The 26,809-nt window shown below is 33.8% G+C and overlaps 1 protein-coding gene across 10 annotated transcripts in view; it reads left to right on the top strand.

The window, feature by feature from the left end:
• The window catches only part of TUT4 (terminal uridylyl transferase 4), a 106,946-nt gene that overhangs the window by 76,542 nt on the left and 3,595 nt on the right, over positions 1 to 26,809 (top strand). For 3 of the 10 annotated variants that reach the window (XM_019742852.2, XM_019742847.2, XM_019742851.2), the window contains exons 15-28: positions 1,838 to 1,924; positions 3,853 to 3,956; positions 7,757 to 7,814; positions 7,915 to 8,018; positions 8,311 to 8,400; positions 9,987 to 10,100; positions 14,402 to 14,479; positions 14,630 to 14,807; positions 15,414 to 15,461; positions 15,546 to 15,628; positions 20,789 to 20,904; positions 21,758 to 21,981; positions 22,706 to 22,806; positions 23,702 to 24,152. In XM_019742852.2, the coding sequence (XP_019598411.2) occupies positions 1,838 to 1,924; positions 3,853 to 3,956; positions 7,757 to 7,814; positions 7,915 to 8,018; positions 8,311 to 8,400; positions 9,987 to 10,100; positions 14,402 to 14,479; positions 14,630 to 14,807; positions 15,414 to 15,461; positions 15,546 to 15,628; positions 20,789 to 20,904; positions 21,758 to 21,981; positions 22,706 to 22,806; positions 23,702 to 24,152 (1,836 nt within the window). The remainder of the gene's footprint in view (positions 1 to 1,837; positions 1,925 to 3,852; positions 3,957 to 7,756; positions 7,815 to 7,914; positions 8,019 to 8,310; positions 8,401 to 9,986; positions 10,101 to 14,401; positions 14,480 to 14,629; positions 14,808 to 15,413; positions 15,462 to 15,545; positions 15,629 to 20,788; positions 20,905 to 21,757; positions 21,982 to 22,705; positions 22,807 to 23,701; positions 24,153 to 26,809) is intronic. The other 7 variants (XM_019742855.2, XM_019742849.2, XM_074334721.1 and 4 more) reach the window with 4 other exon arrangements.

Below are 26,809 nucleotides of genomic sequence, written 5' to 3'. Positions count from 1 at the left end.
ATCTGCAGTGCACTTTAATGTGTAGGTCTGGGTATGGACATATGCATTAATTTCTCTTGGGTAAATACCTAGAAGTTGAATGGCTAGATCATGGGACAGTTTTTTTTAGCAGCTTTATTGAGGTATAATTCACTATATTTGTTTTTAATTTATTCATTTATCTCAATATGGTCTCATAGATGTTTTTATACTTCGGGTTTTAATCCAGGATCAGTTTATTTTGTTGCTCAAATTGTTCCAGATTTGGCTATTGAAACATCTTTCAGTTGGTTCATGTGACCCTTTGATAAACCCTGTCACTGTATTTTGTTTGTTTTTTAGCACTTCTTTACTTTCTGGCATTACAAGATGCTCCAGGCTCATCATATATGTATTTCCTGCCTCGGTCCTAGAATTAGACATTTCTCCAAAGAGCCCTGGTTCCTTTTATTGGAGAATGGTATTAGAAACCAAGATCTTGATTCTAGGGTGCTTGTTACTACTGGATGGTGTTAATTCTAGGCCCTCTTTGAGCAAGAAAATTTGTGTGTGTATACTAACCCATATATAAACATATATCTATAAATGTTTCTCTGTGATTATCTTACCTATTTTAAGCTAAACATGACTTTGTACTGATGTCTCCAATTCTAATACATTACCAGATGGCTCATTCTAGCCTCTTCTCCCTGCTTCTCTGTAAATTTTCTACTCCAAAAGTGAGAAATCTTGTTCCCATTGTCTGCCATTCATTTAATTGTTCCATTTAAGTACATTTCTTTAGCATCAAAATTGTTATCCTGTACCTCTGTGGGAAACGTTATCAGTTAGAGTACAGTGCTTATGTGCAGTTCCACCCTTAGACTTATAGACTCCACTCATTTTCGAAGTTACTTAGGTTAGCACCTTTCCCCCCACTCCTTTGAGTGAAGTCGTCTTATACATTTATAATAGATTCTTTAGTTACAGCTTGCATACCATTGTGAGATTTCCTGACCTCCTAGATGACTTTTTAAAATTTGTATGCCATAAGGTTCACACTTTGTGCTGCAGAGGTCTGTGGGATTTGACAAGTGCATCATTTCATGTGCCATTGGGGTATTATACAGAATAGTTTTATCACTCAAAAAAAAAGGAAAAAAATAACTTGTATTTCAGCTATTCAGTGTGCAAACATTGATGCTACGTTTGTTTTTCAAAAGCTGAATATTAGTTTAATTCATTACCCTAAATTACTGCTTTGTTTCCATTACTGTTTTAACTCTTGGAGATGAGTCTAGTGGAAGAAATAGGGGGGAAAAGACTTCTTATGGAATATGCGGTCTTATTTGGAAAAACAAGATGAATAAAAATGAAATAACTAGAAAACTGAAAGACTTTATAAACTAAACTGGCAAGCAATTTGGAGAACTAAGGAAATTCAGTTAAGGAGAAGTCTTTGAAGGCTGTGGGTAAAACAGCTTATAAGGAAGATGTGAATCCTGAACAGGCATTTGTGGCGACTGTTAGGTTTGAATGGGTCAGGTGCCTAGTGTAACAATATGAGTATAGTTTTAACAGGAGGGAAAAACAAGAATATATATGAGAGACAGTGGAATGTCGGAAGAAAATAATATTAAATAATTTGTAGAAGTAACTATATTTTATAGATATAAGGAAAATGAACATGTGAAATGTATATAGATCTATAAAAATTATTTTTTTGCTGTTCTGTTTCCTTTCCCAGTAACATTTATGATTTTCTAGTCAGAGTAGTCAACAAATAATGAAGAAATTTAAGTAAAGTTTTTAGGGTAAAAATATGAAGACATTTTCAGATTCCATTTTCTTACTTTTTCCTCTTTTTTTTCCAACTTAGATGAGTTATCACCGCCATTCTCTGAACAACACAACAGGGAGCAAATTTTAATTAGTTTGGAAAAATTTATTCAAAAAGAATATGATGGTATGTCACAGTTTAAAAATTGATTGCTTTTGTTACTATATCACCTGGTCTTAGTTTCATTCACTTAGTAAAAAATGCTTATTGAATGTTTTGTGTTAGGTACTATTCTAGGTGCTTGGGGACACAGTGCTAATAAGTGAAATCTGCTCTCATTAAGCTTATATTAAGAGGAAAAGACTGGTAATCAAGTAAAAAAAATATATATAATGTAACATCAACAAATAATAAATGCTGTTACAGTGCAGGAATTAAAAGGATAGTGATGAGGTGTTATGGTAGTTCTCTCTGATAAGGTGACATTTGAGCAGAGTCATGAATAATAATGAAGGAATAAGTTGTATGAATGTCCAAGGAGAGAACAATCTAGAGAGAAAGAGCAGCAAATACAAATATCCCAAGACTAGATTATGTTTGGCATGCTTGAAGTTCAGCCAGGAAGTCAGTGTGGCTGGAGTGGATTATGTGAGGTAGATTGTAATAGAAAGATGAGGTCAGAAAGTTAGCCTAGAGATTGGATAATTAGGGTCTTAACAGATGTTGGTAGAAAGACTTTGAATTTTATTTTCAGTGTCTAATGAGAAGCTTCTGGAGGATTTTAACACTTAAGTGACACGATCTAAGAGAACAGAGTATAGGTTCATAAGAATAGAAGCAAGCAGAACATTTAGGAGGCTGTTGCTTAAGTTCAGATGAGACATAACAGTGATTTGGAAGAGTAGATGGGAAGTGGTCAGATTTAGGATATATTTTGAATGTAAAGCCGACAGGATTTGCTGATGCACTATTTATGTTAGATGTGAGAAGAAGGAGTCAAGGATAGTTTCAAGGTTTTTACGTCAGTAGTTGGGTAGTGCTGTTTAACTGAGATGGCAAAAATAGCAGAAGGATCACATTTTGGGTATGGGGGTGAATAATCAAGAGTTCTGTGGCCAGATATTTTAGAAAAGGATAAAGAGTTGATTTATAATCAGAATGAATTTGTACTTTTAAAAGATAATCTGTTATGTGCTATAAGAGTCCATTTTTTATTATATTTGCTAGTTTGTAAAGTATTGACCAATTCTAAATCCCTGTTATGTTAAATTGATGTACATTTTTATTTGCTGGTGAGCATAGCTGCTTTTTATATATCTTACAGTTATTGAAATTATAACTAGGGTATCAGAACTGAATCAGAGTATTACATTTTGAAACTACACAATTGTTATCTAAATGTGTAGTCTACAAGAATAAGGGAGAAAAATCTGATCCTGTTAAGCCACACCTTGTTTTAAGTGGCACCTGTAATAAATGATACTAAGTATGAGGGGATAACCCTATCATAATTTATATCAAATGGATTAATGTCTTAACTTTTGGAGGAGAATTCTTTGTGCTAAGGTGATATTTGTAAAACTACTTGAATTGTGCCTTGAAAAAAACTAGTTTATTTCCAAGATATAAATCTCTAAATATTGATCTTAACGATTGGTAGTAATTTGAAAATGAATAAAAGTGGATGAATTTGTGTGACAGTTAAGTTGAAAGAAGCTAAAGGACTTGGTGATTGTTTGGATATGGAAGTTGAGAGAGGGGTGTTAAGAATCACATGTGTATTTCTGGCTTGGGCTACCGAGTTGATGGAGATACTATTTCCTGAGAATAAGGATTATAGGAATAATAGGTTTGAAGTGAAGTTTAGTTTTGACTTGTTCAACTTATGATGTCTGTGGAAAAATGAAAGAAGCAGTTAGATACATGAATGTGGGAACTTGGGCAAATGATTTGGGCTTTACATAAGTGTTTTGGAATTTCTCAGTATATCTGTCAATGGTAGGTAATTTAAGGCATCGATGTGGACAAGATCATCTTGTGTTAGGACAGAAGTAGATAATAGAAGACTCCTCTTTCCTGCTAATTATGAAACTTTTGACTTTTTATTTACTTAGAAAAGGCAAGATTGTGCTTATTTGGCTCTTCTAAGAATGGATTTGGATTTCGTGATAGTGATCTGGATATTTGTATGACCCTGGAAGGCCACGAAAATGCAGAGGTAAGAGTTAGTGTTTGGAAAGCAATTGTGGAAGTTAATCTTCTTCCAGTGATGAATCTTTTTAATTTTGTATGTAGTATTGGTAAAAATATATGGTATCATTCTTTGTATAAATATATTAGCAATAGCAGTGTTTGAAATGTAAAAGCATAAGCATTAGCATTATTTTAGAAGAGATTCAAAAATTTAAATAATTTACTGTTTGAGTAATTTTATAATGCAAAAACCATGTTACTGACTTCCCCATCCTCACCCCTCTCCCATCTAGCAACCCTTAGTTGTTTATTCCCCCCTTTATCTCTGAGTTTATTTCTGTTTATTCTGTTCTTTAGATTCCACATATAAGTGAGATCATATGGTATTTCACTTAGCATAATATTCTCTAGGTCCATCCATATCGTTGCAAATGGTAATATTTCGTTCTTCTTAATGGCCGAGTAGTACTCCATTGTATAAATATACCACAGTTTCTTTAGAAAGTACAAATTAGTAGTCACAATATAGCCACGGGGATATGAAATATAGTTTGGGGAATATAATCAATAACGTTGTAAAGATTTTGTAGAGGGTCAGATGGGCACTTGTCTTATTAGGGAGACCACTTCATGGACTGTGTAGATGTCTGACCATTGTATACACCTGAAGCTGAAGCTGAATAATAATGAATGCCAACTATAATTAGATATATATATTAGTCATAGGATGTGGAGTACAGCATAGGGAATAGTGTCAATGGAATGGTAACAGCTATATATGCTATCAGAGGAGTAATAGATTGGGGAGACGGATTATCACTTTGTGAGGTGTGTAAATGTCTGTTACATTGTTTTGTACACCTGGAACTAAAATTTTTTTAATAAGTTAAAAATAAAGGTCAAAAGTCATAAAGGATAATAGCTGTTGGTTTTGATAATGCTGATTATATATTACCGAGAATAAAGGTAGAAAAGGAAATATGAATACTAAAGAAAGATAAACATCCCAATGCTGGATTAACAAAATAATTAAAAAACTTAAAAAACAAAACAAAACAAAAAAACCCATGTCACTGAGAGTTATCAGTGCTTGTAATAAATGTTTAGAAAAAGTTAATATACCATAGAGTTGGAATTTTTCTTCTTTAGAACCAATGAGAAGCCAGTGCTTCGGTTTGGTAGTGAACATTGATCTCACTTACTCTCTTTTTATATCTCTTCCATTAGGCGATGTCTTTGTATCACTAAAGATAGAAAATAAAGGTGGACATCTAATTTATAAATGGCTTGTATTCTACAAGTTAATTGTAATTTTGGGGCAACCAGAACACATTTTTTCCTTAGAAACAATGTTATAAATGATTTATTTTAGGATAGCTTTATAGTGTAAAAGGCTGATAGAAAAAAAATGGATTCATTTGAAATGAGGAGTTGCAGGCGAGCTCTACAGATACTGTGGACTGCCAGAAAGACAAAGAAATACAGGTCCTAGAGTAAATTAAGCCTGAAAATTGCTGGAGGCAAAAATGATAAAACTAAAATTTTCCTGCTTCGATCACATCATGAAAAGTCAGGGTTCTTTGGAAAAGACTATAATGCGTGAAAAATAGAAGGCAGCAGGAAAAGAGTAAGGCCAAATATGAGATGGATTGACTCCATAAAAAACACACAATAGGCTATAGGAGCTGAGCAGGGCTCTTGAGGACAGGACTTGTGGACATCACTCTTTTGTAGGCCCAGAATACACTTTTAGTTACATTATCTCATTTCACTTTTACAACCACGTTTGAGGTAAGTAATTTCCCCCATTTTGCAGATGAGGAAACTGAGGCTTTGAAAAATAAATTGACTTGCCCAAGTTCACAGCTAGTAAATGTTGGAACCAGGATTCATACCCAGGTCTGTCTGACTTCAGAATTCATGCTCTTTCCATTGTATCTCACTGCTTCTCTGTAATTAATTAACCTATAATGTATTAATAGGTGAAATATAGTACTACTAATAATGTAGAACCTAACCTCTGCTTTCTGAAATTGAAAGCTTTCTGAGTTCCACCGTGAGATGCCAGGAGCAGACCTTTCCCCCAAGAGCAGTTAATCAGTGAGAGTGGGTACTTAGGCTTTTTTTTCTTTGTGTACCGGGCCTCAACTGTGGGAACAAGATTGTCCAAGCTCAAGTAAAGAAAGGGACTGATTGGTCAAGGAAGAAGTGTCTCAGGTCTTCCTAGCAGCAACTAGAAGAGGAGGGGGGAATCCGAGTAGTTGCTCATTTCGTGTTGCTATTTATATTTCAAAATCAGGGACTGCTTGCAAGATTGGGGTGATGCCAAGCTTCTGGTATCTGTAGTGGTGTCAGTATAGCCTTGTTATATATTATAAAACAATTCAGCAGAATGGTATATTTACGTGTTTCTGAAATAGTTTTTTCAAAAGGTAGTTTGAGAATTGTTAGAACTAGAGTAAAGATGGCAAGGATGCCTGGTAGGTCCTTATTTCTGGCTGTAAGAAATTGCTTCTGGTATTAACTTATTGGATAAAGAAACTGAAAAGTTGTATATATTTTAGTTCTTAGCTAGCTTCTGCTCAGTGCCATCTACCTGGAAAGAGGCCACCCCTCTCCATTTTGAAGATTAAGAATTGCAGGAATAGAAAATAATTTTTTCCCAGGGAGGAGGTTTGGGTTTTAGATATCTTCTATATAAAATTTAATAATCAGACTTCTAATCACTAAGGGTTTGTGTATTATATACAGTCTATGTCAGTCACACTGGAAAGTTGAAGCACTGAAAAAGAATAAATTATTTTCTTCCAAATGAGCCATAATTGAAAACAAAATTTAGCGTAAATTATATCCTTACATAATAAAGAAAAAATAACCTCTTTTATTTGATTGTGTAATTAGTAACTAAAGATTCCCTTGAAATCCTCAGGTTAAGCTGTAATGGCTACTGCTCTCTTGTAGCTAAAAAGAGCATGTTGGGGATATGCAAAAGTTATTTTAGTGTAAGCGTGGGCATTGGTATAAATACCCTTCAGCTTAATCCTGTTAATTTGTAATGTCATTATCTCTTCTGTTCCTTTTATCATGGTTATCGTTACCATATCAACTCTGCTGTCTAGCTTTTAAAACAACATATTTAATTTGCAGAGGTAAGAATTTCCTTGAAGAAGTAGATTCTGGTAATAATAGGATTATTTTTCTTTTATTTATCAACATAATAATAATAATAAATAGCTTGCAAACTTAAAGTACTTATTTTGTGCCAAGCATGCTGCTAAATGCTTTTGCATACATGTCTCATATAATCCCTCCAATTACTCTATAGGGCGGAGTTTATGATTATCTTAATTTATAGAACAGTAGTAGAAGGGTTAAGAATTTGGTCAAAAGTCACCCAGCTAGTCAGTACTTAGTTTAAGATTTGAATCCAGGTTTGTCTAAATTCAGAGCCTATGTTCTTAAACACTATACTGTTTTGCCTTCACCAAACCCATCTCTAGTTGTTTATTCATGTATCTGAAAACATTATTCTCTTGTCTTTGTGCTTCTCAAACTTTAGTGTGGAGTGAATTACCTGGGGATCTTGTTAAAATGGGGATTATGATTCAGTAGATTGGGGTGGGGCTTGAGATTCTGCATTTCTTTTGTTTCCAGAGGATGCTGATACTGCAAGTCTATGGGCCACATAGTTTGAGTAGAAGGTTATATAGAACTTATGGCTAGAGATTTTAAATGTTGGTATTAAATGCCTAGATTACAGTAGAGTTTGCACAAAGACAAATCAAGTCAGACAAATTTTATTATTTATTTCTTTTGTGTTTTTAGAAATTAAATTGTAAGGAAATAATTGAAAATTTGGCAAAAATTCTTAAGAGACATCCAGGTATGACTTTTAAATTATAACTTTAAAACAACAAAATATTTTTTAGGTTTGTGAAAATTATTTTACCTAGTAAAGTTTTTTGTGTTTTTTTTAAAATCAGGTTTAAGAAATATTTTACCTATAACTACTGCCAAAGTGCCTATAGTAAAATTTGAACACAGACGAAGTGGTTTAGAAGGTGATATCAGTTTGTATAATACATTGGTAAGTTTCTCTTTCTGTATAGACCCAGGTATGTTTACACTTGTAATTGAAAAAGTTTACAGATCATTGACTATAGATTTGTATTTAAAACTTTCAAATGTGAACAGTATAAGGAAAAAAATATTTAATCATTCATTTTGATATTTCCTTCAGATTGAAAATAAGTTTTCACTAATTTATAGGTATTTTAAGTTTTAAATACATATATTCTATTTGGAATGTTTTACATCTTTTTATCTGATTTGTAGTTTAATAAATTTGAAATGCTTTCAAATATGTAATTATTTTTCAGGCTCAACATAACACAAGAATGCTAGCTACTTACGCAGCTATTGATCCTAGAGTGCAGTACTTGGGATATACTATGAAAGTGTTTGCTAAGGTATTTATTAAAAAGTTAATGATTTGCTTTGTTATAAGACTCAGGATAGTTAAAGTGAAACATACTGATGTCAGACTTCTGAAAAATATTTTCTAAATTTTGTTTACCTGAACTTTTAAAAACAATATTAAATTGTTTAAATTTGTACCTATTAGAGAAAGGTGATTCGTTGTTTTTTCTGGTGTGCTCCAGTCCCACATGTAACGCTCTAGACAATTTCTTAGTAGTAAAATTTCTCAGTGTGATAATGTTTTTCAACTCTAGGCATGGGAGTTGGCATAGCATACTAGTTAAGAACTCTGGGTTAGGAAATCTGATATTTGGGTTTAGTGATAAATTTTTTTGGCCAACACTTATAATACTAAATTCTGTTTTTTGTAAGTGTGTAAACTCCGAGAGGGGTGAAGGAGACTTCTATTCAGACCTAATTCAGTGCAGTGCCTGCATTATGGTAGATGCTCAGATAACAGTTAATTTTGTGAATGTGTTGGTGGAAAGGTTTTAGTAGGGGAATGACTCAGTCACATTTTCATTTCTTAAAGCCCACTCTTTGAACAGGGAGGCGTATTTGTTTAGATCGCCCTTTACATGTCTTTGTGGACAGAGGTCATCTGAAGAGAAAAGAAAGGAATCCAGCTACATACTACAAATCATATTTGATACAGCCACTTTTGTCGGTTCACCTCACAAGATATTTCCAAAAGGACAGTTCTGTACCCCCATGGAGTTTTAGTAATGAAACCAAGTAGTCCATGTCAGGGAATCATTCCTCTCCCTTAATATAATATCAGCTAAAGCTTTACTCCAGGGAAGTCTCTCAGGATTCTTTTAGGGTTATTTTTTAATTAAAAACTTTTTTCTGAGTAGCCAACGTAGGTATGTGGCTCAAAATTCAAAAGGTCTAAAGGGGTTTATGGTGGAACATCTGTCTTCTTCACCTCTCTCCTAGCCAACCATTGCCTCTTGCTGGCGGCACTCAGTGTTTGTTAAAAATTCCTTTGTATTCTTCCAGAAATATACCAGTACAGGCAAATACATAAATTCCCCATCTCCTTTTTATTATAATATAAGCACACTAAAAACAGTGTTTTGTACTTTTTTACTGTGCAGTAGACATTGGAGATTATTTCCTATTAGTATGTAAGAGCTTCCTTGTTTTTTATTAATGGCTAAATATTAGTATGTTGTGTGGATAGTCATCAGTTTTTAAAATCTGTGTTTTACTGATGAGCCTTAAGTTGTTTCTGATTTTTTACTGTTAAAACAGTGCTACAATAAAAAAAATTCTTAGTCATTTCACATATTTTTTGGCATATTTGCAGATATATTCTTAGAATAGAATTGCTAGGTTAAAGGAAATGTGCTTTTGTAATTTTGATTTTGCCTAATTATTCTTCATAGAGTTTATGCTAATTTATAGTCTCATCTGTAATGTGTACGTGCTTGTTTATCCACACCTTCTATGACAGTTGTTATTAACTTGGATATTTGCCAGTTTGATGGGTTAAATGGTGTCTCAATGTAGTCAATACTTTGTGGAATAAGATTCTGAAGTTTTATTTTCAATCATTGTTGTGTTTCTTTAGAGATGTGACATTGGCGATGCTTCCAGGGGAAGTTTATCTTCATATGCTTATATCCTTATGGTGCTGTACTTTCTGCAGCAGAGAAAACCACCTGTTATCCCAGTTCTACAAGAGGTAGGTGTTTAAGAAAACTGTAAAGGAGTTTCATGAGATCATGAAGGATTTTTCCCATCATGGCATACTAAGTTTTCTTATCCTATTAATGGTATAATCAAACAATGAACCTTTTTGAAAAGTTTATTATGGGAGAATATAGACTAACAAAAGAATATTAGATGAACAGAACTATTGAATATCTTTTACAACTTTTTATTTTATAGTCATTTTTTTATTTTATAGGCAGAATTCTACAGATGATTATGAAATTCTTGTTGCCATCCATGAACTCAGATGGTATAGTCTCTCAGATGCAAATATATATGTTTTCTTCTCTCCAGAGTATTCTCTCTCTTTTTGCCTGGCAATGAAGTTTGATTTATTCCTATGTATATTTTGGTCAACTTTGTGAATTTTGGGTGAGAGAAAACCCAAGAAATTCTATCTTATCTCTCTAAGGTCATGCTAATTGCTTTAAGCATAAAAATATATTTAAAAAAATATTATACTCATATTCACTCAGATTTGGTGACTTATAGAGTCCATTTTTTGTAGCCAATTTGTATTCTCTGAAATAGGTACAAAGGAGTTCTTGATCATCTATCTGTTTTCCTCATTCTTGGCACAAAGTGGATTTGCAAACATTAGGGAGGATCCAGTTCTAATTTCTTTTGAGGTAGGAGAGAATCATCAGAATTGTTTGGAAAATTACATACAAAGATTTTTGGTAAACTTTGATAGTCATGTCAAGGAAGAAAATCACACAATAGCAAGCCATATGGTATATGAGTTTCAGATGGCCTTCGTAAGTTTTAAAAAATTCTAATAAATGCCATGTGGTTTTAGTAGCATTTCCTTCCCTCTTTTAAACAAACAATGGAAGAGAAATAAACATTTTAAATATCTTTTCCTAGCAGAAAATTGTATGTTGCCGAATCTGTTGAGTGATGTGTTTTTTTAACAAGGTTGTTCATTGTAGGATATTTAAAATTTCATGAATTTATTAGGCTTGCCAAGATCAAAATCATCTCTGTGTTAGTCTAAGTATTGTTAAGGGTTTAAATTTGGGGATCTTATGCATAATTGCCCCAGTGATATCATAGCAATCAGTTGCTATGACTTTGATAGGATACTATGATTAATCAGGAACACAAATTTTGGTGGTTTGTCTATGTTCTCTCATTATAGTACCCATGGATGAGGAGCCATTGAGGCAGATGATATAATGGAAAGAGCAGGGTATGATTTTGAGCCAGAGATAACTGGTCTGAAGCCGAATTCTGACATTGTAGCTTTTAACAAGTTGCCTGACCACTACTAGTCTGAGTTTCATCATAGGTAAAAATGTAATAATTGTAGTAGTATTTTAGTGTCAATATGAGGAATAGAGACATCGAATGCCTTTGAATATAGTAGATACAAAAGTAGATGTTCATAAATGGTGGTTGCTTTTATTATTTTTTTACTGTTATCATTAAGAGCTTTATTAACATTACTGGTAAAATGTAGGTAGGATTGCCATAGCCAACTTCAAGAACTCTCCCATTATCTGCTTAACAGACAATGATTGATGAAATGTGAGACAGTCCATGGAAGGTTTTCCATCATAATGAACTGTGATTATAGGGGGCTTTGTGATACGTATGAACTGATGATATATGGATTTTTGCTTCTGGCCTTTTTTGCTTGTCATGTGGGACCCCATTGCCCATTGCTGTGGCATCATTTAAGTATTGGTCATTGGCATCGATCAACTTTTAAGGGTAAGGATATGTTTAATGAAGCTGATGATCTTTGACTCCATTTGTGATTGAACCTAGACTTTCAGTGACTGGGTATCAATAAGGCTGTGCTAAGAGTGTTTTTCATGGTCAACAATACAAAATTCTTTAGGTCAGAAGGAGCTTTCCTAAGCAGAATGATTTTGCTATATTCTAGCATATCATTATAAGTAAAAGTACATTTTCACTTAAGAATTAATAAGGAATAGGGAGTATTATTCACACTTGATATGAACTATGTTTTCTTAGCTTATATGAGTTCAAAAATTGCAAATGAACCTTGAGGACATTATGCTAAATGAAATAAACAGTCACAAAATGACAAATATTGTATGATTTCACTTATATATGAGGTATCTAGGGTAGTCATATTCATAGAGACAAAGTAGAATGCTGGTTGCCAGTGGCTGCAGGGAGAGAGGAACTGGTAATTATTGTTTAATAGGTTCACAGTTTCACTGTTACAAGATGTAAAGAATTCTGTGGATAGATGGTAGCACAACAATGTGAATATACTTAATGCCACTGAACTGTACTCTTAAAAATTATTAAGATGGTAAATTTTGTGTTATGTGTATTTTACCACAACTAAGAAATTACAATTTAAATATAGCAGTAGATGTTAAAATATTACACTCAGATAAGAACATAAATATGTAAATGTACAGGGTCACTCCTTGTACAGATATGATGGACTTGTTTGGTAAGGTTTTAGAGGGAGGATTAAGTGTTTGAGTGGAGGATGATTGGTGTTGAAAAAAAGCGAAAAGAGGAGAGAGAAACAGAAAAAGTGTGTATGTGGGTGTGTAAGAGAAAGGATAGCATTAGTGCTTCTAAAGGCTGAGAGTGTGGAAAGGTAGGCGCTGTTAAAAAAGAGTCCATAAAAACAGGTAGATCAATGATTAAATACCATCTAAGGCCTATAGGTCCACTTTATTGTGTTATCAACCAACATAGTTGTGTTTGGATCATAGTTGTTTCTCAAAAGTAAGAGTTCTCTTAAAAAGAATCAAGGTCTAAAAGATGTATCTTGTATTGTTTCCATATAATATGTATAATAACATCCTAATCTATAAGAATAAAATAGTTTGGCCTCTTTAACACCTTCCTTTCATTTTTGAGGGTATGGTCCCATGTCTTTTGTTTTAGATATTGGTATCTTTAGATATTGGTATCTGTAATTGCCAGGCTCTCCCTTTTTTGTTCAATGAAATGTTGGAATTTATGTTAGATGATTCTTGGTAACTATTTGTTTAAGTTATATGTAAATATAAAAAACAACATATTAGCTTAAGTCCCTGGAAACTATGTAAACATGTTAAGTATTCTTTATATGGCAGGCTTTGATGTAATAGTAGGAATTTTGGCTCCAGAGATGAGTTAGTCCTTGCCCACAGGGAACTTAAATCTGAGAGTGAAATTAGAGGGGCCAGTTAATTTTATAATTCATTGTCCCATCTAAAATGGGAGGGGCCACGGGGACCATTTTATCTCATGGTTTTAAAGAATATTCTCGGAAGCTCCAGGAGCTCATTAGTGTATGTGTGAGAAGTGAATTAAAGAAAAGGTGGCAAATGTTTTCTCCATTCAGGCTTCTATCAGAGTACCTTTGCTTTATCTGTTTTATACTTCTGATCTTCCAGGAAGGTTCCATTTTAGGAAAGAGTTCTGCAGCTTAAAAGAAAAATAAAATTTGAAAACTACTGACCGAATTAATCTAATCTCTCATTTCATTGGAAAACTGAGGATATAGGAGGATAATTGTCTTACCCAGAATCACTGCTTGGCAGGACTAAGACTAGAAATGAGGTCAGCTGACTCCGAACCTATTGCAACTTTTTACTTTATTACATCTGTTTCTTAAAACACCTGTAGAAAATAAGTCTCAAAATTACTTGAAGAGGTTAGTTGATCATACTTTTCTTCTGGTAAAGTAGCATTACTCCCCCCCCTTAGGACAGTGAATTATTATTCCTGATTAATCATGGAGATTTTATAGTCTTTTTATCAAGATGACAGAGAAAGCTACCTAATATTGTTTTTTAAAAAAAATCAGTGTCCAGGGAGCATTTCAGCCTCATCTGATACAGATAACTGATTAAAGGAGCTAGAGCCCTTCCACCAAACAATCAATTCCATTGATTTTCTTTGGGTGCACAATCCATAAGTATTATCTATTATGTATTTCTATATCCACGGTCCTTTGTGAAAATGCTGTTTTCATTGTTTTTTCTTAGTTTTACTTCATTAATCTTGGGCTGGATGTGTTTTGACAGGCCAAATAGGTAACATCAAATAACATCAAATGTGTCATTTGAAGAGTCTGATGCTCTTAAAATATTTTTTCCTAGCTTTGGTCTTTCAGATACATTTCATTCATTAATAACTTGGCATTAAATTTTACCTTCCTGACATATTCCTTTTGGAAGAAGTATTTTCAATATATCTATTATAGCTAAATTCTAAAATGATATGAGGTATTTAGGCTTTTGGGTTGGATGACTTAAAATCTAATAGTAAATTAATTTTTTTATGCAGATCTTTGATGGAAAACAGATTCCACAGAGAATGGTTGATGGATGGAATGCATTTTTCTTTGATAAAACAGAAGAACTGGTAATTTTTAAATAGTCTTTATCTTATAGAATGCTTACTGATAAATGTTAGGATTTGCATAATTTAATTTAATAATTTTACTTGGATTCGGAGTCCATATGTTGGATAGGTATAGATCTCTCCTCTGTCTTTCTCTCTCCTCACCTATAGAAGAAGCGTTTACCTTCACTTGGAAAGAACACAGAAACATTAGGAGAGCTTTGGTTGGGACTGCTTCGCTTCTATACTGAAGAGTTTGATTTCAAGGAATATGTAATTAGTATTCGGCAGAAAAAGCTGTTGACAACTTTTGAGAAGCAGTGGACATCCAAATGCATTGCAATCGAAGGTAATTGTTTGGCTGATACTCATTCAGGAATAAAACCAAAAAGCCAGAGTTTCATTTGGCCAAGGAAATTTGATGGGAAAACTGTAATAATTAGAATGTGGAAGATTCTTCCTTTTGATTTTTTATCAGTTTCCTTTCTTTAATCTGTACTTTTAAAAGAATAATTTAAGTCACACAGAAAAAGTCCAGAACCATATGATTTCACTGATATGTAGGATATAAAACTGAAAGCAATAAAGGAACAAGACAAACAAATAAACAAAAACTCATAGACACAGACAGTAGTTCAGTGGTTACTAGAAGGTAAGGGGGGAGAGGGGTGATAGATGAGGGTAAATGGGGTCAAACATATGTGATGGAAGGAAAACTGACCTGAGGTGGTGAACACACAAAGGGATATATAGCTGATGTAGTATAGAATTATACACTTGAAACCTGTGTAATTTTACTAACCATTGTCACCCCAATAAATTTTAATAAAAGATGATAATTTGCTGCTTGGATAGTCTGAGTTATATAGTATTAGACGATAGTTATGGTTATTAAGTATATTTTATGTTACAATGAATGTAATTCTTAATTAAAAGTAAAATTTTTTTTTTCTAGACCCTTTTGATTTGAATCATAACCTTGGTGCTGGAGTTTCTAGAAAAAGTAAGTTTTAAATATAGAAATTCCCTGCTTTTAAAGCTCTTACACATTAAGGTCTGCATCTCTACTGTTTTCTTTTTTCATTAGTGACCAATTTCATCATGAAGGCATTTATCAATGGAAGGAAACTTTTTGGTACTCCCTTTTATCCACTCATTGGCAGAGAAGCTGTAAGTTTACATAATTTGAATTCTGAATATTTTCTTTTTTCTTACAGAACTTTTTTTTTTAAATAGTATAAGAAACCTATTCCTGTTTCTGAATTGGTTTTAAAAATAGGGAAAGAGATGGTTATAACTCCCTGTATTTTTCTTATTGCACTTATCATAGTCCATCTATCTGCTAAATTTTGTTTATCTATTTAATCTATTTGTTAAATTCTGTCTCCCCCACTAAGCTATAATTCCATGAGGACAGTCCATATCCATAAGGTTTGCCATCATCTCTCCAGTATCTATCATGGTATCTGGTAAATAGGATGTACTGAATAAACATTTGTTGAATGAATGAGGGTGGATAGTCAAGACTCAGGATTCTTAAGTTTTGAATTTGAGGTGCCCAGTGTACATCTTCCATCTCTAGAAATCTTGATGAAAATACGAACAGAAAGGACACCAAAGATACGCTTTATTATGTGCTGAGGCTTCTGCTCTAATTTTGGTGTAGCCCTAGTAAACTGAATTAGACTGCACCGAACTGAGAAGATTCCTCTTGCCTGAACTGGGTGGCAGTGTACCCCATTCCTCTTGCTCTCACTCTGATTTTTGCTTGTTTTCTAATGAGAGGAGGTCTTAATTTCACAGAGAAAGAAACTCCCAATAGAAGTAATCTACAGAGAAACCATGTCTCTACTATTTATAATGAATATCCGTGATCTTGTTCAGTCCAGTTTCAGCACTCTTTCTTGGGGTTATGGGGTAAGAAAAGCAAAGAAATCGAGAGCTTTTTTTTTCCCCTGGAGTACTGGTTTTCAGACATTTTTTATTATCCTGCCTCTTGGGGTAGTGATAATAATTATAATGGAGAGAAATAAAATAATAATAAAACTTGAAAGAGCACAAAACTCATGCAAGAAAAAAATATCTAATAAAAGAAAATCCCATAATAATTTTACTAAAATATTAATTAAAATAGCAATAAATGAAAAGCACTGTTAGATCAAAACTAGCACAGTTAGATCAAAACTAATCTGATGATGCACCGATAAAGCATTTTACCTGAAAATTATGGAAATTCCAACTATTAATATTAGTATATAGGTGCATATGTTCAGTGGGAACCTAACAGTTTCATGCAGTCAGACTTTTTGGTAGAATACTAAATTAGAGTCCTCAGTAAACTGGAAATGTGCTAATTTTAGTCTATCACATAAAATTTTAGTAACTTAATAAACTAGTGTGTTATTAAGTAATCCTAATTAGTAGGTATCAGTCTTTGTTCTCGACTATCATTTGGTTTAAGAGCCAAACGTCAGTTTGGAGGCCTATCAGAAGGGGCCTTTGAGTCTGCTAACCATTTTTTGATCTACTTGATTCTGTTTTAAAAGTCAATATATAGGGGCCAGCCTGGTGACTCAGGTGGTTGGAGTGCCGTGCTCCTAATGCCAGGGTCACCTGTTTGATTCCCACATGGGCCAGTGAACTGTGCCCTCTACAGCTAAGATTGTGAACAACAGCTCTCCCTGGAACTGGGCTGCCATGAGCAGCTGGAGATTGGTGTGAGGTAGCTTGGATCTATCAGTTTAACTATTTGCCTTTGATGGACATTTAGTTGTTTTCATTATATCAGTATTATAACTGATATTGTAGAAAATATCTTTGTTTAATAGTCTTTTATGCTTATACTTCTCATAGCAAAGTTTGTTCTTTCAATACATATTTATTGAATTTCTACTTTGTAATTATTTCTCTGCTGTGTAACTGGGATTGTAACAGCTTACAAAATAGATGTGTTTCATTCCTTTAGACTAATGAAAATGAAGACAAGTATGTTTTCTTTCATGTTGCTTGCTCACTCAAATATTCCCACTTCAACTATTTTTCTGCATTAGGTCCTTTGATATACTGACCCATTTTTTTCCATTCTGTCAGCTATCTTTTATCTTTGTTTTTCGTTTCATTTAACTTATATTCCCCAGTCTACTCTCTGGCTTATACTTCAAATTCCTTTATACCATTGTCCTTTTGTATCCTTATGAGTTCAATCTTATATGAATTTAGCTATCTACCATCTGTCTGTGCTTGGGCAGCTAAACACTAATTGGGAAGTCATAAAGATAGACAATTTTATTTATATAGTACAACTATAAATTAATATTCACCAGCCTCACCTGGACTTGCCATACTACCGTGTTTCCCCGAAAATAAGACCTAGCCGGACAATCAGCTCTAATGTATCTTTTGGAGCAAAAATTAACATAAGACCTGGTCTTTTTTTATATAAGACCTGATCTTACATTATATTACATAAGACCCGGTATTACATTACATTACATTACGTTACGTTATATTATATTACATTATATTATATTATATTATATTATATTATATTATATTATACTATATACACCGGGTATTGTATTATATTATACCCCGTCTTATATTAATTTTTGCTCCAAAAGATGTATTAGAGCTGATTGTCCGGCTAGGTCTTATTTTCCAGGAAACACGGTATCTGACCTTCTTATTACATTCCTACTACATTTCTTTTCTTACTATTTTACATACAGTTGCCTGTATCTCCCATTCAATAAGAACTATTTTAGATTGTATTTATTTTACTTAGAATTCAGTATGCATCAAATATATGGTGATGGAAGGAGAACTGACTCTGGGTGGTGAACACACAATGCGATTTATAGATGATGTAATACAGAATTGTACACCTGAAATCTATGTAATTTTACTAACAATTGTCACCCCAATAAAAAAAAAAAAGAATTCAGTACGCATTACATTTTGTCGCACCTTTCACCTCTGCCATTCTCACTCTTAGGTGTTTTCCCTCTGAGACAAAATGGTATCAGATAGCTATTCCTTCAACTTCTTTCTACCAGATCTAGAAATCTGTCTGCATCTACAGATACCTCTTCTTTATCAGAGACTAGTCCTTCCATATGCACTCTACATCCATTTGTTCTTCACTTTATCTTGAATCTTCAACTTCATCTGTGCAAAACGTTTTCAAAGACAAAATACATAATGTAATTGCAGATTAGCATTAGAGATGAAGAGTTGCCATTGATTTTAATGATAGGAAACATTAACTATGAGCCTCGATTAAGAGAAATGTCTCCCTCAGAAAGACTTCCTTCTAATTAGTAAACTTGTATTACAAAAAAAATTATATTCAATTATTGTTAGTATATTTTGCAATCCTTTAATAAAAGATTTGTGGAAATTTGCTTTCTCTCTTATTATGTAAGTATCTACCTACATAGAATCTTCAGTTTTACCGCAACATCTAAAATATTTACCATCTGGTTCTTTATAGAATAAGTTGCTGACCCCAGGGTTAGACCATCTTAACTGGGATGGTGGGATGGAGAAAAGTGGATAAAAGAGTTTCAGGACTAGAATAGGTACAATTTGGTGATGAATTAGAGGTGATGGGTAAAGAAGAACAAGTTCAGAATAATTCCTACGTTTCTGCCTTAAGCAGCTGGGTAAATTGAGAAAGGCCTTCATTTTGTCCTGAAGAAAATATGATAATGATTTCATTTAGCTACATTGGTTTCATTAGTAGTAAATGTGAAGAATTATATTGCTTATCCTTTTTAAGAAATACAGCTTTACTGAGATATAATTTATATATTGTACAATTCACCCATATAAAGTGAGCAATTCAGTGGTTTTTAATATATGTGCAGGATTTTGCAACCGTCACCACAGTTTAATTTTAGAACATTTTCCTCCTTTCTCAAGGAAACCTCTGTCCTCATTAGTAGTCAATCCCCATTCCTTCTATCTTGCACTCTCCAAACCACTAATCTACTTTTTGTCTCTGTAGATCTGTCTATTGTGGATATTTCATGTAAATGGAATCATAGAATATTTAACCTTTTGTTATTGGCATCTTTCATTTAGTGTGTTTTCAGGGTTTGTTCATGTTGTAGCATGTATCAGAACTTCATTCAATACTGTATGGAAATGCCACATTTTATTTATTCATCTCTCGGACATTTGGGTGTTTTCTACTTTTTGGCTATTAGTAATTCTGCCGTGAATATTTATGTACAAATTTTTGTGTGGATGTATGTTTTCATTTTAAGGTGGTATATACCTAATAGCTCTTAGGAGCTGCCAAATTGTTTTCTAAAGCAGCTGTGCTATTTTATGTGCCCACCAGCAATATATTTGGGTGTCAGTTTTTCTACATCTGCACCAATACTTGTTATTGTTTTAAAAATTATTATTATAACCATCCTAGTGGGTGTGTGTCTTATACTCTTATCCTTGACTTTAGGAAAATTTGTAGAACGCTAAGTCAACATGTTCTCTTGCCTTCCAAAGATACTGTTAGGGCACACTAGTCTTTGTGATGTGCAAAACAGAGCTAAAGCTTAGAAGGATAATAATGCAAGGTACTAGCATAAAACAAAAATGAGCCTGGATCTTCTAAGGCTTGGGAAAATGATTTACTTCTTATCGCTTCCTTACCATCTCTCTCTCTCTTTTTCTTGGCTTTTTTTTTTTTTTTTTTTTTTATAGTTTCAGGTGCACAAAACAATGATTAGGTATTTACATCCTCACAAAGTGGTAACCCCAATTTCCTTATCTTCTCTTTAGATATACCCTACTTCATATAATAAATGTTATATGTACTTGAAATTTTGTATGCAAATCCAGTCATATTTTAAATAAACTAAGGGATTGTTTTATTTACATAGAGCTTTTTTGTACAGAGAATAATTCCTTTCCAGAAGTAACCTGGTGTAGCAATAAGCATGAGCTTTGTAGTCAGACAAACTAAGCTAAATCCTTTATGTGCTACGTATCATCTTTTTTACTGTGGGCAAATGACTTGACTTTTCTGAGCCTCAGTTTCTGCATGTATAAAATGAGGATGAAAATAATATCTACTGTATTAAGATATTATGCAAAGATGCTACAAATGAATGAGAAAGTAGTGTGGATGTAAAAGTGGTTAGTAACAGATATTGATGGTGGTAATTCTGAATCTTATTTCCACATCATGGTTTTAGTTACAGTGAAATATTTGTTGACATTTATTTCCTTTTTTAAAAACCACTTTTGCATCTTGACCTTTCCATTTGGATTCAAAAGTTTATAATGATTTTTTTTTCTAGTAAAGTTGTATTTTCTCCCTAGGAGTACTTCTTTGATTCCAGAGTATTAACAGATGGAGAACTGGCTCCCAATGATCGATGTTGCCGTGTGTGTGGAAAAATAGGCCACTACATGAAAGACTGCCCTAAAAGGAGAAGGTTGGCAAATGATTTTGTATCAACATTACAGGGGAAATAAATGTGAGGCTAATTGTAGCTATAACTGCTTTCAGATATGTTTATGTGAGAAAGTTCAGGGCTTTAAATTGGACCTTAGGTAAATAGATTTGAATGAAATTTTGGAATAGTGAGATTCATTTGTGGTGCAATGGTGTCTCATAACGTTCATTTGTTCATTTATTAATTAATTCATTCAGTTTTTTTTTTAATTGAAGAAGCATTTGGGAACTGAAAAAAAAAGACCAAGACATGAGATCTTCCTTGCTGAGGACCTCAGTCATGCAAACAAATAATTAAAATATAATTAACTGAAACTTTGAGGTATATATTGTGAGGTATACCTATATTTTGTACCTTGAGGAATGTGCATTCTATGCATCCCCTGAAAAAATATATATAAAATATATTTTCCTGTGTTCTGTGTATATGCTATGTTTAATAGGCCAGAAAAATCCCTTCTTTAGTCATCAAATCTTGCCTATTATAAAGAGCTTAGAACTTTTCAGATGAAACAAACTCCTAGTCTATATTGCTATTATTTACTGACTATTAAATTTTGGCAAGACACTTACCTTCTCTAAAGCCCCAAATTGTTAGAAGATTAAAATTAATATTAAAAAATTAAAAATTTTTATATTTTATTACAAAGCTACCAGAATACCAATTTTTGCCATATGAGTAGGTGCCATATGAATGTGTGTTCCCTTTTTTTCAAAAAGATGCATGAAACATGGGCATGTTAGTTTCTTTAATTGTGAGACTCTCGTGTAGTTTAGTTTGTTCTGTGACTCACTCACTTTACAAGTCCCTAGCCCCACATTATTGGTATCAGCAGTTTACTGTTTAGACTAAAGAAGAAAGACAGTGAAGAAGAGAAGGAAGGAAATGAAGAGGAGAAAGACTCCCGAGACCTTCTTGACCCCCGAGACCTCCACGATACTCGAGACTTTAGAGACCCCAGAGACCTCAGATGTTTTATATGTGGAGATGCAGGACATGTACGAAGGGAGTGCCCGGAGGTCAAGCTGGCTCGTCAGAGGAATAGCAGTGTGGCAGGTAAATTAAAAAGGTTAAAAATAGTTTCTGGTGGAAATAAAGTAACTTATGTTGATGCCATTCTAAGGACCCTAATTCCTCTCCATTCCAAACCTAGCTGTATGATTTTGGACTTTATAATTTCTTAAAGTGATCAGATTTAGAGGCTTTTATTTTGAACAGTACTTGGATATATTCACTATCGAGGTCTTAGCAATCTGTTGTATTCAATTAACTCCCTGTAAGTAATCTTTAGATTTGAGTCACACTATTTCTCTCGCTGTCTAAAGTTAACAGAAATTAATGAGAAAAAAACTGTTGTTATGCGAGAGGGAGATCTGTTCCTTTTATATTTCATAAAGAATTTTAAAAATTAGAAACCCAAATGAGAGTTTATTGAAAGGAACAAAAAGAATATTTGATAAGTGATGATTTTCAGTTATTCAAATTTTTGTTGCAGAAAGTAATTTCTTAAATATATCGTCTCCTCTAGAAAAGCACAACAAAAAGCATTTGTTCTTGTTTCTAGGACCAGTCTATTTTTTTAATGACCAGGATTGAAAAATGGCTTTAAAAAAATGAGTTGTTGCAAGTCCTTCGTTAACATAATCATAGTTTAAAAGTCCAAGTTTATAAAATCTCAGAGAGATTTGTGACTCTTGGAGAAGAAGGGAGTTTATTGATTGTCATTTCTCTGCTATTTTTTTTTAAATCTCTTCATTTTCTTTGTGATCTCTTCTCTTAGCAGCCCAGCTGGTCCGCAACCTTGTAAATGCCCAGCAAGTGGCTGGTTCGTCCCAGCAGCAGGGTGATCAGTCCGTAAGGACCAGACAGTCTTCAGAATGTGTAAGTACTCTGCCTGCAGATGAGTTAGTCTTGGCAGAAGATAGCACTATTTTGGGTGGGTAATCGGATTGATATTTCAGACTGGCAAATACAGTCTTCCAGATTAAACAGTGCTTTGTAGAGGTGTCCTTGCTAAGCATATGAGGTGGAAAGAACATTGCTTTTGGAGTAATGTAGATCTGGGTTTATATCTATGAACAAGCTCCTTAACTTCAGTGAGCCTGCTTCCTTATAAGATTGTTTTCTATTTATCCTTGAGTCTCAGCTTAAGGGTCATTTCCTCTGGGATGCTTTCCTTGATTTCTTCTTTCTTTCATCTTCTCTCCTCCCAAAGTGGGTTTAAGTGTTCACCCTCTGTGATTTCATTATATACTATACATTATTACATTCTTTATCATAGTAATCATTGTACTTTATTGTGATTGCTTATGTAATCTTTATCTGCTCCTCTTTCATTCCCCCACAAACTTTAAGCTCAATGAGGGGATACATGTTAGTATTTTTAATTTCTAGAACAATGCCCAGTACATAATTGATACTCAGTAAATACTTGTTGAGTGACTGAATGAAAGTGACTGTGAGATACTTAGATGTAAGTTTCTAGTTACAAGTTGGAAATGTGGGATCTACACGATGGGAATGATGTCTGGGCTCTACTTTAGGCATTAAAAAGGTTTATGAGGTAATACTATGTGAGAGAGGGTTTGAGGACCTTAGGAAAAATCCTGCCTTCATGTAAAATGGAGTTCTATTATTTGTTCTTATGTACATGTAGTGTTCTGTTTGTATTGTTCTAATGAAATAATTCCATAATTTTGTATTTTGGTAATCTCAGCTTTTATAAAATTAAGATGTTTGTAAATTAATTTCAAAATGTGTCTTTTTTTCTCTGCAGTCTGATTCACCATCTTATTCTCCTCAGCCCCAGCCGTTTCCACAGAGCTCTTCCCAATCAGCTGCCATTACCCAGACTCCATCCCAGCCAGGATCCCAACCCAAGCTTGGCCCACCCCAGCAGGGAGCCCAGCCCCCCCATCAGGTCCAAATGCCTATGTATAACTTTCCTCAGTCACCACCAGCTCAGTATTCTCCCATGCACAATATGGGATTGTTGCCAATGCACCACCCCCTCCAGATCCCTGCCCCATCCTGGCCGATCCATGGCCCAGTGATCCACTCTGCACCAGGCAATGCTCCCAGCAATATTGGCCTGAACGATCCCAGCATCATCTTTGCACAGCCTGCTGCCAGACCTGTGGCGATGCCCAGTTCCTCTCATGATGGACACTGGCCTCGTACTGTGGCTCCAAATTCCCTAGTGAACAACGGTACAGTGGGGAATTCGGGTAACCCTTCCTTTTCTTTTGTATCTGTCTGTCTATAAAAGGGTTGGGTGATTCAATTATTGGTTGAACCTGGGGAAATAAATGTGATGAAAAGGATGGCAAACAGTACTTGTGGAGGGGCAGGATAGGATTAGATAAAGGTAGAGAGTATGTGCTGCGGGTTCAGACTGCCTGGATTTGAATCCTGGCTCTGCCATTTGTTGTGTGGCATTGGGCAGTTGCTTAATCTCTTTGTGCATTGGTTTCATCTATGCAATAGGGATATTAATCACATCTAACTCACAGGGATATTGTGAATATTCAGTGAGGTGGTTGGTATACATACATGTTAGTTATTTTATTATTTTAAATTTCCACTGCAGTCATGCTTTGTGTAAGTATTATTAGCACTTATTTTACTCTTGAGGAAATTGAAGGATTAAGCAACTTAACTATCATGCTGTCAGATTCATAGTAGATCCAGATTTAATCCAATTTTTTCTTCAAAACCTGTGTTCTTTGCCCTAGACTCTTATTATCTCCCAGTAGGGAGCAGTTCTTTAAAAAGAAAAAGATATTGGTAGCACTTTGTAGCATTAAAAAATAGTTTTTCTCTGATATCTAAGTAATAGATGTTCATTACAGAACATTTGAAAAAGAAAATCATCTGTAATCTTAATTCTTAAACATAATTGCCAAGTAATATTTTGGTGTATTAGAATACAGTCATTTACTTGCATTTACATATTTGGAAATAGTTCATATATGCCGTAAATTTAGTTTTATATCTAGTTTTTTAGTGATAACTATTTTTATTTTAAAAACTGTTATGGAAAAATTTAAAAAAAAACTATTATGGAAATGTACACAAAAGGAGAGAGTAAAGTATAGTGACCCCCCCATTACCCAGTTTTAATAGTTACCAATATTTGATATTCTTTTATCTTAGCCCTTCACCCCATTAAAAAAATGCCTTGAGTATTTAATAAAATCTGAGCCATTGGGTCAAATTTGCTTATAAACTTTAATTTTATCTCTTAAAAAAAAAAAATCAAGCCTATTACCATACTCAGGATCATCTAATATCCATCCCTTGTCCCTTTTTCCCTATTTCTCTAAAATTGTTGTTACAGACTTATTTGAATCTAGAGTCAAACAAAGCCCATTCATTGTATGTGATTATTACATCTCTTAACGCTCCTTTAATTTATAACAGTTCCCCGCACTATTTTCTTCCCCCATATTAACTATTGAAGAAACTGTAGAGGTTTCCACATTCTGGCCTTGGCTGATTATGGCATTGTTTAACATGTACCTCTGTCCCCTTATTTCCTGTAAAGTGGTACTTAGGTCCAGAGGCTGGATTAGTTCAGATGTTTTTGTTGGTTGTGGTGGCAAGTATCTTACTTCTTGATTGGTCCTGTGTGTTTCCTATTCTCGTACTTCAGAGGGAACTGTCTGGTTGTTCCTCTTTTAGTGACTTAAGATTGGTCAATAAGTTAGGTGATGTCAGCCTGTTCTATCCATTATGAAGTTCCTCATTAATTTTTACATCATAGTCTTAGCCACCATTTATAATTATTATCGTTACCCATTAATTTTACTAGGGGCTGTAAAATAATGGTTTTTCTATTTACTATTTGTGATTCTTCTATAAAGAAGAACTTTTCCTTATTAACTACTTGGTTACCGCGAAATATAATTTGTGTGGGAAATGTAGATTAAAAGCTTGATATCTTCACTTTATCAATTTTCAAAAGAATTTTAGTGATAATTTTAAACAGAAGTATGCTATTACTTAGAGCACTGATTGAGGAAGTATCTTTGACCTCTTTTGGAACAATACAAATAATGTATTTTGCTGAGCAGCAATGCCAGTATATGGGAACTCAGATTTCCTAGATGAAAGGATATATGGCATACATGGCCATTTTAACGTGGCTTCTGCTTTTCTCATGTTTATTGCGTATATGCCATAACATGCACCATGATAGTCATTGAGTTATATGAATCACGAAGACAGACCCAGTGTTTTGCCCTTTGCTATTTTGGTTCAGTTTTTATAGTTCTCCCTCTCTTCACCACTAGTCGATCTCTGTTTTAGCCTTAATGAACTAAAAATTAACATTTCACTAGCACATTGTATTGTCTCTTACCCCTGATTGTTTACCTACGTTGTTCACTCTGCCTGGAATATCCTCTCCATTACTTCTTCTGCTTACTCTCACCTCCTCCTGCTTTGCCCCAAAACTTGGCTAACTTACTCATCCTCCACTTTAGAAGTTAGATCACTTTCTTCAGGAAGCCTTTAACTCTTGCTTAATCTGTTTTCCAATTGTATTAGATATCCTTTCTCTCCTCCATGTTTCCTTAATATCCATATCATAACACTTGTCTTACTGTGTTGAAATTGTGTATTGTCTGCAGAACCCATTAGACCGAACTTTTTTAGAGGCTATGAATTGTTTCTTGTCTGTATGTCTCCCTAGTGTCCAATATAGTGCTTGATGTATGGTAGATAATATTATTCATATGACATTATTATATAATAAACTATTACTCAGTAAATATTTATTATTTGTTGGATGGGTCTATAAATCCTAGTTAAATTACAGCTAAAATTACTATTATGTTAAAAATGGAAGGACTGGATGGGAACATACTAAAGATAATAGTAG

Source organism: Rhinolophus sinicus, linkage group LG06 (assembly GCF_036562045.2).
Source record: "Rhinolophus sinicus isolate RSC01 linkage group LG06, ASM3656204v1, whole genome shotgun sequence".
Classification (NCBI taxonomy): Eukaryota; Metazoa; Chordata; class Mammalia; order Chiroptera; family Rhinolophidae; genus Rhinolophus; species Rhinolophus sinicus.
Note: the sequence above shows the minus strand (reverse complement) of the source record. Positions and strands in the feature narration are given on the sequence as shown.